The sequence below is a fragment of the Coregonus clupeaformis genome, chromosome 12, assembly GCF_020615455.1.
Source record: "Coregonus clupeaformis isolate EN_2021a chromosome 12, ASM2061545v1, whole genome shotgun sequence".
NCBI classification, from domain to species: Eukaryota; Metazoa; Chordata; class Actinopteri; order Salmoniformes; family Salmonidae; genus Coregonus; species Coregonus clupeaformis.
The window spans coordinates 23391895-23405816 of NC_059203.1; the positions used below are offsets into that span (position 1 = coordinate 23391895).

At 43.6% G+C, this 13922-nt stretch overlaps 1 protein-coding gene across 4 annotated transcripts in view; it reads left to right on the forward strand.

The window, feature by feature from the left end:
* LOC121578020 (vitamin D3 receptor B-like) overlaps positions 1-13922 on the forward strand; it is a 120189-nt gene that overhangs the window by 51941 nt on the left and 54326 nt on the right. For all 4 annotated transcript variants that reach the window (XM_041892060.2, XM_041892061.2, XM_041892062.1 and 1 more), the window contains one exon: positions 10328-10475. In XM_041892060.2, the coding sequence (XP_041747994.1) occupies positions 10328-10475 (148 nt within the window). The remainder of the gene's footprint in view (positions 1-10327; positions 10476-13922) is intronic.

Consider the following 13922-nt stretch of genomic DNA (forward strand, 5'->3'; position numbering starts at 1 on the left):
TGTGTATATTACCAACTTTGATTGATACTGGCCCCATGTCTGGCCAGACCATACATCATATGCATATTCATTAATCTATACTGGGAAAGTTATGATGGGGGCACCGGTTTGTCTTAATGTTATTCACCGTTTCGTGTCGGCCTCTCGAATGGCAGTGTATTCGCGCTAATAGTGCACTCATTCATTATTTAGAGCTGCTCTGTTTGCTACTGTGAGTTTAGTGTAATGGGTTGTCAAGGCCGAATGGAATCGCAATTGATGAACTTTCTCTGAGAGTAGAATGATATTTAAGAAGTAATATTTAAGAAGCTTGGTAAACCTCATCTGCACAAAACTGTATTTTCATTCTGTCATCCTGTTTGCATTGGGAATGTCCTGTTTTGGAGGTTAAATATATTTTAAACAGAGCCATCGCTAATATCATTTTTATAACTAGATAATAAAGGCCTAAGTCTTTAAACTATTTTGTTATAGGCCTAGGTCTATACAGTAGGCTATACTTGACTATATTACTGTGTACTTTTCTATGATATGCTTTTATTGTTGTTGTTTCATAACATCCATGGAAATTATCATATTGTAGGCTAAATACTGTCCTTATCTATATTTGGCCACAGATAAGCCATATTATAAAGGTGGACCATATAGACCTAGGCTAATGCTCTTTAAACATATTTATGTTTAATGAAGGATAAATAGGCTTTGATCCCACTATTTGCCGATTAGTCACCTGCCCTAAAATGGCCTCCCGGTGGCCTTGTGCACCCAGCGTGTTGTTGTTCTCTGTGACCGTTGACCCTTTGTGTGTACTTTACCTCTGCCCTCGTGGAAGGTGAGGGCTATGTGGGAGTTGAGCTTGGGTGTGGGGGCAAACAACAGATGATGAGTGTCACAATATCTGTACGGTAAAACAATCTGGGTAAAATAGAAGATGGAACTGTTCCACCCTAAGGCCCAGTCCTGTCACCACCGTAACACAACTTTAGATTTTATAGTGTCACATCCAATAGACATGGCCATACTAGTGCCCCAGAGAAAATCCAGCACCAACATTTCATGTCGTAAAGAGTGGTGTTAATTGTTGTGTGCAGCTGTCAAGACCGTCACAGTGTTTATTCAAACTGTCACCCCTGTTTGGTGGTGTTCAGGGCCTAAAATTAACACCCGCCAAATGCGGGTAGATTTTGGCATTGGCGGTAAAAAATTCCTAATTCACCATCCACGTTGGCGGGTGGTCACACTCAGGGCTCTACAGTGTGAGCATTTCATAAATATAGTGAACAGTCAAGTATGGCCACGTGTGAGTTAAATGCTGCAGTAGCTGTTTTCGAAGTATTTCTGCCGTTTTGCTTAATATCTGCTAATGTACAAAGAAATAAGAATCCTAACGTTATAGCTATCCCACCTTGCGCAGCAACACTGCCTGTCTGGGGGGCTGTGTGCACTGTGAGTGCTGAAAGATGAACGGTGCAAAGTACAGAGAGATCCTTGATGAAAACCTGCTCCAGAGCGCTCAGGACCTCAGAATGGGGTGAAGGTTCACCTTCCAACAGGACAACGACCCTAAGCACACAGCCAAGACAACGTAGGAGTGGCTTTGGGACAAGTCTCTGAATATCCTTGAGTGGCCCAGCCAGAGCCCGGACTTGAACCCGATCGAACATCTCTGGAGAGACCTGAAAATAGTTGTGCAGCAACGCTCCCCATCCAACCTGACAGAGCTTGAGAGGATCTGCAGAGAAACTCCCCAAATACAGGTGTGCCATGCTTGTTGTGTCATACCCAAGAAGACTCAGGGCTGTAATCGCTGCCAAAGGTGCTTCAACAAAGTAAATGTGACATTTCCGTTTTTTTGCAAAGAAATGTAAAAACCTGTTTTTGCTTTGTCATTTTAAAAATGTAACCTTTATTTAACTAGGCAAGTCAGTTAAGAACAAATTCTTATTTGTAATGATGGCCTACCCCGGCCTAACCCGGACGACGCTGGGCCAATTGTATGCAGCCCTATGGGACTCCCAATCACAGCCTGGAATCGAACCAGGGCCTGTAGTGACACCTCTAGCACTGAGATGCAGTGCTTAGGCACATGACAGCCCGCTTGGAGTTTGCCAAAGGTATTGTGTGTAGATTGATGAGATTTTTTTTCCATTCTAGAATAAGGCTGTAATGTAACAAAATGTCAAATAAATCAAGGGGTCTGAATACTTTTCGAATGCACTGTATCGTCATACCGTCCTTCTCTCACCCCGGGATCTACGGTATTACCAGCTTAGTACAAAAGGGGGTGCCAAAAATGCAATGAGCACAAACGAAAATAAACAAATAGCAAAGTCAAGCAATACAGCTCATAAAGTTATACATATATAGGTAGGAGCTACCGAATGTCATTTTTGACTAAACTGTTCTGGGGAACTACGGTAAGCTTCATAATGTAAAAAAATGTGACCGGTGGAATGAAGAACGCAATCTGCTTTATCTTCTAACATATTGCATAAGTTGACTCCAGGTATTTACTTAAAAAGTAGCTACAAATATTAAAATGTATGTAATAACTTCAAATAAATAGTTTCAACGTTATTGAAAAACCATCCTGTGGCTATTTCCAAATACCCCGGTATACAGTATATATTGTATTGTACAAATTCAAGGAAACGTACAGTATTATACAGAGCCATGAGTGCATGGATCTCCCTTTTCATCGTATATAGTGCAAATGAACAGCAAACCTGGTTTCAAAAAACTAATAAAGCAGCACCTCACGGCACAACGCCTCTCCCCTATGTGACCTACTTGTTGTGTGTATGTACTGACATGTATGTGTAACTGATAGACGTACACACATGCACACTACATGGTAATGTTTTTAAGTGTATGTAAATTGTAAAGTATTTTGTCTGTAATGTATTTTTTTGTTATGTGTCGGAACTATCTGTTGCTAATGGGGATCCTAATTAATCTAATGAAAAATCAAATATTCAATGGATGTTTCTCAAATATCTTTAAGATGCAATGTCCTATCCAGCTTTAATGAAATGTCCTTATCAAACACATATTATCACATTTTACATTTGTATGTATGAAGCATCTCAGGTCCCACCTGTCCATGTAATCTTATTGATTGTGAACTAAAAGGCAAAACTGATCCGTAACCAGCACTCCTACTCTGTCATGCTTGATACATATAGCCCAATATGTGTTTTTGAAGGGGTTTAGCACCCAGGTTTTCAGACACCTCTGGCATATTCACTTTGCAGCAAGTGGTGATGGAGAGCGCTGTCAAAACAGCTTACATTATTCAGCTTGCCTCTTTACCTCATTGCTCATGATATGTAAGTTTGTTTCTATTCATATTGGTACAGTATTGAGATTGTCAGCCTCCTTTGTCTCCCCTCTATCCCTCCTCCATCCATCCCTCCATCTCTTTCTCTGCTTTCTTTTCACTCGGTGGTGGTGGAGGAGGAAATGATACCCATGCGGTGGGGATGCTACTCTTGCGGTGACATGCTTTTTTCCCCTCATGAAGACTCTTAAGTGAAATAGATACTCTGCGCACTATGTAATCAAATGTAACCCTTGTAATGTAATCCATTGGGTAATATTCTAAGCCCCCAGGCAGACAAAGACACTGGAGTTCACCTCTCCACTGTGTCAATCGAAGACTCCACGATAATGGCATTATAGATACAGGCTGTTTTACTGACAAAATGTCAACCCAGTCTACATAAAGTGGCCTCTTACCCTGTTTTTAGTCTTCATTTGGAGGATGAAGATTTGACCTTTGAAAAATGTTTGCGTCATGTCCATCTACACACATCATAGTAAAGCTGGAAATGACATTTGTTCAAAAATGTGAGTGGAGGTTCAAGGTACTGAGGGTTAGGCCATCATGTTTCCAAATGTGGATTTGGGTTTCTGGCAAAGGTGACTGTGGGATATTGGCAACTGGTGGTCTGTGACACTGTTCTGCGTTTACCATAAGATTCTGGGCAAGAAATAAGACTCGTTACGTCAAACAATTTGCAACTGGAAATGTACTTCCTTCTCTGACACACAAAAACACACAATTTAGTCCCATTCAAAATCCTATTTTCCCTAACCTTAAACCTAACCCTAACCCGTACCCTTACCCTAACCTTAACCTTAACCCGAAAACCTAACCCTAAAACTAACCCTAGCTCCTAAACCTAATTCTAACCCTAACACTAATTCTAACCTTAACCCTAAACCCCCTAGAAATAGCATTTGACCTTGGTAAAATGTTTGTTTGTTTACTATTCTTTTGGGGACTTCTGGTCCCCACAAGTATAGTTAAACACATCCACACACACACACACCAGTGGCGTAGCCAGAAATATGGGTAAAGCAGCTAACTTCCTGCAATTTTGCCATGGGGCAAAGACAAAAATGTGCAGTGTTATAGCTAATCTCATGCTATTCTACACATTCTGCCCTGAGGCTGAGAGAAAATGTTGCTGTTTTAAAGCTAATTAAAGCTAAAAATATAGGGGTGTTGACTGATAAAATCACTGGATAATTAACAAATGAACAAATGAAATAGGCAGTGGCATGATGCATATAGCCATAGAAGCAGAGTGACATATGCCTCAATGCAGTCATATTCGTGACTTATTAGGGGTGTGGCTTTCAGTTAGTTATTTTTGGCAACCCATCTCGTGAGAGTGAATGTCATTCCAGTTCACCTGTTCTGTTATTTTTCATCAAATCTGACTAACCCAGTGCACTGCTTGCTATGAATTCTATCTGATGGTGTTTGCATATTTAGGTAAAAAAAATACAAATAATGTCCCATTTGGAACACTGACAAATAAAGAGCATAAAAAAATATACAGTCTATTTTGTTTATTAGGTACGCCCATCTAGTACCGGGTTGAACAGCCTGAATTATTCAGGGCATGGAAATGTTGCTCATTTGGTATCAAGGGACCAAATGTGTGCCAGGAACACATTCCCCACACCATTACACCACCACCACCAGCCTGTACCGTTGACACCAGGCAGGATCCTGACTCTGACATCCGCATGACGCAACAGGAGCCGGGATTCGTCAGGAAATGTTTTTCCACTCCTCAATTGTCCGGTGTTGGTGATCGCGTTCCCAGTGGAGCCGCTTCTTCTTGTTTTTCGCTGATAGGAGTGGAACCCAGTGTGGTCGTCTGCTGCAATAGCCCATCCGTGACAAGGGCCGATGAGTTGTGTGTCCCGAAATGCCGGTCTGCACACCACTCTTGTACTGCGCCGTTATTTGCCAGTTGGTTTCCTGCCTGTTAGCTTGAACGATTCTTGCCATTCTCCTTTGACTGCTCATCAATTAGCTATTTTCGCCCACAGGACTGCCGCTGACTGAATATTTTTTGTTTGTCGCACCATTCTCTGTAAACCATTCCATGCGAGAAATTGCCAAGAAACTGAAGATCTCGTACAACGATGTGTATTACTCCCTTCACAGAACAGCGCAAACTGTCTCTAACCAGAATAGAAAGAGGAGTGGGAGGCCCCGGTGCACAACTGAGCAAGAGGACAAATAGATTAGAGTGTTTAGTTTGAGAAAACAGACGCATCACAGGTCCTCAACTGGCAGCTTCATTAAATAGTACCCGCAAAACACCAGTCTCAACATCAACAGTGAAGAGGCGACTCCGGGATGCTGACCTTCTAGGCAGAGTTGCAAAGAAAAAGCCATATCTCAGACTGCCCATCTTAATATTTTATTTTTATTGGCCAGTCTGGGATATGGCTTTTTCTTCTTAATGCGTTTGAGCCAATCAGTTGTGTTGTGACAAGGAAGGAGGGGTATACAGAAGATAGCCCTATTTGGTAAAAGACCAAGTCCATATTATGGCAAGAACAGCTCAAACAAATAAGCAAAGAGGAACGACAGTCCATCATTACTTTAAGATAGGAAGGTCAGTCAATACGGAACATTTAAAGAAGTTTCTTCAAGTGCAGTCGCAAAAACCATCATGCTCTATGATGAAACTGGCTCTCATGAGGACCGCCATAGGAATGGAAGACCCAGATTTACCTCTGCTGCAGAGGATAAGTTCATTAGAGTTACCAGCCTCAGAAATTGCAGCCCAAATAAATGCTTCACAGAGTTCAAATAACTGACACATCTCAACATCAACTGTTCAGAGGGGACTATGTGAATCAGGCCTTCATGGTCGAATTGTTGCAAAGAAACCAATATTAAAGGACACCAATAACAAGAAGAGACCTGCTTGGGCCAAGAAACACGACCAATGGACATTAGACCGGTGGAAATTTGTCCTTTGGTCTGGAGTCCAAATTTGAGATTTTTGGTTCCAACCGCTGTGTCTTTGTGAGACGCGGTCTGGGTGAACGGATGATCTCCGGATGTGTGGTTCCCACCGTAAAGCATGGAGGAGGAAGTGTGATGGTGTGGGGGTGCTTTGCTGGTGACGCCGTCTGTGATTTATTTAGAATTCAAGGCACACTTAACCAGCATGGCTACCACAGCATTCTGCAGCGATACGCCATCCCATCTGGTTTGGGCTTAGTGGGACTATAATTTAAGTGCTCAGCATACAGTGAGGGGAAAAAAGTATTTGATCCCCTGCTGATTTTGTATGTTTGCCCACTGACAAAGAAATGATCAGTCTATAATTTTAATGGTAGGTGTATTTGAACAGTGAGAGACAAAATAACAACAAAAAAATCCAGAAAAACGTATGTCAAAAATGTTATAAATTTATTTGCATTTTAATGAGGGAAATAAGTATTTCACCCCCTCTCAATCAGAAAGATTTCTGGCTCCCAGGTGTCTTTTATACAGGTAACGAGCTGAGATTAAGAGCACACTCTTAAAGGGAGTGCTCCTAATCTCAGTTTGTGACCTGTATAAAAGACACCTGTCCACAGAAGCAATCAATCAATCAGATTCCAAACTCTCCACCATGGCCAAGACCAAAGAGCTCTCCAAGGATGTCAGGGACAAGATTGTAGACCTACACAAGGCTGGAATGGGCTACAAGACCATCGCCAAGCAGCTTGGTGAGAAGGTGACAACAGTTGGTGTGATTATTCGCAAATGGAAGAAACACAAAATAACTGTAAATCTCCATCAGCCTGGGGCTCCATGCAAGATCTCACCTCGTGGAGTTGCAATGATCATGAGAACGGTGAGGAATCAGCCCAGAACTACACGGGAGGATCTTGTCAATGATCTCAAGGCAGCTGGGACCATAGTCACCAAGAAAACAATTGGTAACACACTATGCCGTGAAGAACTGAAATCCTGCAGCGCCCGCAAGGTCCCCCGCAAGGCCCGTCTGAAGTTTGCCAATGAACATCTGAATGATTCAGAGGAGAACTGGGTGAAAGTGTTGTGGTCAGATGAGACCAAAATGGAGCTCTTTGGCATCAACTCAACTCGCCGTGTTTGGAGGAGGAAGAATGCTGCCTATGACCCCAAGAACACCATCCCCACCGTCAAACATGGAGGTGGAAACATTATGCTAAGGGGGTGTTTTTCTGCTAAGGGGACAGTACAACTTCACTGCATCAAAGGGACGATGGACGGGGCCATGTACCGTCAAATCTTGGGTGAGAACCTCCTTCCCTCAGCCAGGGCATTGAAAATGAGTCGTGGATGGGTATTCCAGCATGACAATGACCCAAAACACATGGCCAAGGCAACAAAGGAGTGGCTCAAGAAGAAGCCCATTAAGGTCCCGGAGTGGCCTAGCCAGTCTCCAGACCTTAATCCCATAGAAAATCTGTGGAGGGAGCTGAAGGTTCGAGTTGCCAAATGTCAGCCTCGAAACCTTAATGACTTGGAGAAGATCTGCAAAGAGGAGTGGGACAAAATCCCTCCTGAGATGTGTGCAAACCTGGTGGCCAACTACAAGAAACGTCTGACCTCTGTGATTGCCAACAAGGGTTTTGCCACCAAGTACTAAGTCATGTTTTGCAGAGGGGTCAAATACTTATTTCCCTCATTAAAATGCAAATCAATTTATAACATTTTTGACATGCGTTTTTCTGGATTTTGTTGTTGTTATTCTGTCTCTCACTGTTCAAATAAACCTACCATTAAAATTATAGACTGATCATGTCTTTGTCAGTGGGCAAACGTAGAAAATCAGCAGGGGATCAAATACTTTTTTCCCGCACTGTACATATATGGACAAGCAATGACAGAGCGGCATGGACTAAGATACAGTAGAATATTATACTTGTTCTCCCCACTGTATATATGTATGTGTGTGTGTATGTTTTGCTCAATCTGATTGGGTGGGCCTGGCTCCCGTGCCTACGCCCCTGACACACACACACACACACACACACACACACACACACACAAACTTTGATGTTCTTGTCTGTGAGATGTAGCCTATTTCACATTGGTGTTAGTCGTGGTCAAACGTTTTGAGAATGACACAAGTATTGGTCTTCACAAAGTTCGCTGCTTCAGTGTTATGAGATATTTTTGTCAGATGTTACTATGGTATACTGAAGTATAATTACAAGCATTCCATACGTGTCAACGGCTTTTATTGACAGTTACATTAAGTTTATGCAAAGAGTCAATATTTGCAGTGTTGACCCTTCTTTTTCAAGACCTCTGCAATCCGCCCTGGCATGTTGTCAATTAACTTCTGGGCCACATCCTGACTGATGGAAGCCCATTCTTGCATAAACAATGCTTGGAGTTTGTCAGAATTTGTGGGTTTTGTTTGTCCACCCGCCTCTTGAGGATCGACCACAAGTTTTCAATGGGATTAAGGTCTGGGGAGTTTCCTGGCCATGGAGCCAAAATTTCGATGTTTTGTTCCCCGAGCCACTTAGTTATCACTTTTTTCTTATGGCAAGGTACTCCATCATGCTGGAAAAGGCATTGGTCATCACCAAACTGTTCTTGGATGGTTGGGAGAAGTTGCTCTCGGAGGATGTGTTGGTACCATTCTTTATTCATGGCTGTGTTCTTAGGCACAATTGTGGCTGAAAAGCAACCCCACACATGAATGGTCTCAGGATGCTTTACTGTTGGCATGACACAGGACTGATGGTAGCGCTCACCTTGTCTTCTCCGGACAAGGTGTTTTCCGGATGCCCCAAACAATCGGAAAGGGGATTCATCAGAGAAAATGACTTTACCCTAGTCCTCAGCAGTCCAATCCCTGTACTTTTTGCAGAATATCAGTCTGTCCCTGATGTTTTTCCTGGAGAGAAGTGGCTTCTTTGCTGCCCTTCTTGACACCAGGCCATCCTCCAAAAGTCTTCGCCTCACTGTGCGTGCAGATGCACTCACACCTGCCTGCTGCCATTCCTGAGCAAGCTCTGCACTGGTGGTGCCCCGATCCCGCAGCTGAATCAACAGTAGGAGACGTCCTGGCGCTTGCTGGACTTTCTTGGGCGCCCTGACGCCGCCTTCACAACAATTGAACCTCTTCGTGATGAACCGATAAATGGTTGATTTAGGTGCAATCTTACCAGCAGCAATATTCTTGCCTGTGAAGCCCTTTTTGTGCAAAGCAATGATGACGGCACGTGTTTCCTTGCAGGTAACCATGGTTAACAGAGGAAGAACAATGATTTCAAGCACCACCCTCCCTTTAAAGCTTCCTGTCTGTTATTCTAACTCAATCAGCATGACAGAGTGATCTCCAGCCTTGTCCTCGTCAACACTCTCACCTGTGTTAACGAGAGAATCACTGACATGATGGCAGCTGGTCCTTTTGTGGCAGGGCTGAAATGCAGTGGAAATGTTTTTTGGGGATTAAGTTAATTTTCATGGCAAAGAGGGACTTTGCAATTAATTGCGATTCATCTGATCACTCTTCATGACATTCTTGAGTATATGCAAATTGCCATCATCAAAACTGAGGCAGCAGACTTTGAAAATTAGTATTTGTGTCATTCTCAAAACGTTTTTGACCACGACTGTACACATTCAACAGTATACATACAGGACCCACAATGCAGCCATCGGAGGTCATAGGACAGATCACATACTGACTAATCCATCGGAGGTCATAGGACAGATCACATACTGACTAATCCATCGGAGGTCATAGGACAGATCACATACTGACTAATCCATCGGAGGTCATAGGACAGATCACATACTGACTAATCCATCGGAGGTCATAGGACAGATCACATACTGACTAATCCATCGGAGGTCATAGGACAGATCACATACTGACTAATCCATCGGAGGTCATAGGACAGATCACATACTGTCTAATCCCAAGGTGTACCTTGCAGGTCAATGGTCGCTAATGTTCCTTTTTCTCTCTTTCCTTTTCTGTCTCTTCTTCCTTCTCTCTCTCTTTCTCTGTAGTGATGGAGACTACGGCTGTGAGTACCTCCACTCTGACCAATGATGAGTTTGACAGGAATGCACCGCGGATCTGCGGTGTGTGCGGGGACAAAGCCACCGGATTCCACTTCAACGCCATGACCTGCGAGGGCTGCAAGGGTTTCTTCAGGTACGGAACACACACACACACACACACACACACACACACACACACACACACACACACACAGGCTTGATTAGCAACAATGACGAGACCGCCTACCGGGAGGAGGTGAGGGCTCTGGGAGTGTGGTGCCAGGAAAATAACCTCTCACTCAACGTCAACAAAACAAAGGAGATGATCGTGGACTTCAGGAAACAGCAGAGGGTAACACCCCCCTATCCACATCGACGGGACCGCAGTGGAGAAGGTGGAAAGCTTCAAGTTCCTTGGCGTACACATCAACGACAAACTGAAAAATGTCCACCCACGTAGACAGTGTGGTGAAGAAGGTGCAACAGAGCCTCTTCAACCTCCAGGAGGCTGAAGAAATTTGGCTTGGCACCTAAAACCCTCACAAACATTTAGAGATGCACAATTGAGAGCGTCCTGTCGGGCTGTATCACCACCAGGTACGGCAACTGCACCGCCCGCAACCGCAGGGCTCTCTAGAGGGTGGTGCGGTCTGCCGAACGCATTATCGGGGACAAACTACCTGCCCTCCAAGACACATACAGCACCCGATGTCACAAGAAGGGCAAAAAGATCATCAAGGACATCAACCACCCGAGCCACTGCCTGTTCACCCCAATATCATCCAGAAGGTGAGGTCAGTACAGGTGCATCAAAGCTGGGACCGAGAGAATGAAAAACAGCTTCTATCTCAAGGCCATCAGACTGTTAAATAGCCATCACTAGCACATTAGAGGCTGCTGCTGCCTATTGAAATCACTGGCCACTTTAAGAAATGGAACACTAGTCACTTTAATAATGTTTCCAGTCACTTTAATAATGTTTACATATCTTGCACTACTCATCTCATATGTATATACTGCATTCTATTCTATAATATTCTACTGTATCTTAGTCCATGCCGCTCTGTCATTGCTTGTCCATATATATACAGTGAGGGAAAAAAGTACTTGATCCCCTGCTGATTTTGTACGTTTGCCCACTGACAAAGACATGATCAGTCTATAATTTTAATGGTAGGTTTATTTGAACAGTGAGAGACAGAATAACAATAAAAAAATTCAGAAAAACGCATGTCAAAAATGTTATAAATTGATTTGCATTTTAATGAGGGAAATAAGTATTTGACCCCTCTGCAAAACATGACTTAGTACTTGGTGGCAAAACCCTTGTTGGCAATCACAGAGGTCAGATGTTTCTTGTAGTTGGCCACCAGGTTTGCACACATCTCAGGAGGGATTTTGTTCCACTCCTCTTTGCAGATCTTCTCCAAGTCATTAAGGTTTCGAGGCTGACGTTTGGCAACTCGAACCTTCAGCTCCCTCCACAGATTTTCTATGGGATTAAGGTCTGGAGACTGGCTAGGCCACTCCAGAACCTTAATGTGCTTCTTCTTGAGCCATTCCTTTGTTGCCTTGGCCGTGTGTTTTGGGTCATTGTCATGCTGGAATACCCATCCACGACCCATTTTCAATGCCCTGGCTGAGGGAAGGAGGTTCTCACCCAAGATTTGACGGTACATGGCCCCGTCCATCGTCCCCTTGATGTGGTGAAGTTGTCCTGTCCCCTTAGCAGAAAAACCCCCCCTTAGCATAATGTTTCCACCTCCATGTTTGACGGTGGGGATGGTGTTCTTGGGGTCATAGGCAGCATTCCTCCTCCTCCAAACACGGCGAGTTGAGTTGATGCCAAAGAGCTCGATTTTGGTCTCATCTGACCACAACATTTTCACCCAGTTCTCCTCTGAATCATTCAGATGTTCATTGGCAAACTTTAGACGGCCCTGTATATGTGCTTTCTTGAGCAGGGGGACCTTGCGGGCGCTGCAGGATTTCAGTCCTTCACAGCGTAGTGTGTTACCAATTGTTTTCTTGGTGACTATGGTCCCAGCTGCCTTGAGATCATTGACAAGATCCTCCCGTGTAGTTCTTGGCTCATTCCTCACCGTTCTCATGATCATTGCAACTCCAAGAAGTGAGATCTTGCATGGAGCCCCAGGCCGAGGGAGATTGACAGTTCTTTTGTGTTTCTTCCATTTGCGAATAATCGCACCAACTGTTGTCACCTTCTCACCAAGCTGCTTGGCGATGGTCTTGTAGCCCATTCCAGCCTTGTGTAGGTCTACAATCTTGTCCCTGACATCCTTGGAGAGCTCTTTGGTCTTGGCCATGGTGGAGAGTTTGGAATCTGATTGATTGATTGCTTCTGTGGACAGGTGTCTTTTATACAGGTAACAAGCTGAGATTAGGAGCACTCCCTTTAAGAGTGTGCTCCTAATCTCAGCTCGTTACCTGTATAAAAGACACCTGGGAGCCAGAAATCTTTCTGATTGAGAGGGGGTCAAATACTTATTTCCCTCATTAAAATGCAAATCAATTTATAACATTTTTGACATGCGTTTTTCTGGATTTTTTTGTTGTTATTCTGTCTCTCATTGTTCAAATAGACCTACCATTGAAATTATAGACTGATAATTTCTTTGTCAGTGGGCAAACGTACAAAATCAGCAGGGGATCAAGTACTTTTTTCCCTCACTGTATATATTCTTAAATTCTATTCCTTCCTAGATTTGTATGTATTGGGTATATGTTATGAAATTGTTAGATATTACTTATTAGATATTACTGCACTGTCGGAGCTAGAAGCACAAGCATTTCGCTACACCCGCTATAACATCTGCTAAACACGTGTATGTGACAAATAAAATTAGATTTGATTTGACACACACACAACACACACACACACACTCCTGGCAACAACAAGTCCTTTAGTTGTGGGTACACAGCCTTATCTCTCTCTCACTTTTTCTCTCCTTCCCTCCCTCCCTCCCTCCCCCCCACACACACACACACACAGAAAGCTACTTTATGCACAGTCGTCCACGCTAACATAAGAGCACACACAAACATACTGTGTCATACTATGCATGCTCGTTCAAGCACACAGACATGCATACATTTACAGTTCATCACACATACCAACACACACTGAAGCACACACACTCAAGTACATACACGTACTGTACACTCAAATATTTAAAGTAAGATGCGCCAAATGACCTCTCCTCTATGTGTGTGAATGTGTGCATGTCTGTGTTCCTGCATGGGTACATTTTGCCACAGCTTATGTGTGTAACACCTCTTCTCCGAGTAGAGCAGGCAGGCCCGTTGCCCTAGTGACTTCAGACTCCAAACAGACACAGCGTGTATACATGCTGGTGGAGAGCCAGTACTGTTCTTCCATCAGACAAGCCTGCGTCAACACAGTTCATGTGTAAAGACCGAAAGAGTGAAAAATAAGGATTCTTTCCGTACTTATGTCCCAGCTGCCCTTGCCTTACACTTTGTTTTCCGGCAGGTATGTGTGTGCACGTGTTTACAGATGTAGGATATTAATTTGATCACCCTATTGCAGGAGAATGTTCCTGCAATGCAGGAAATGTAA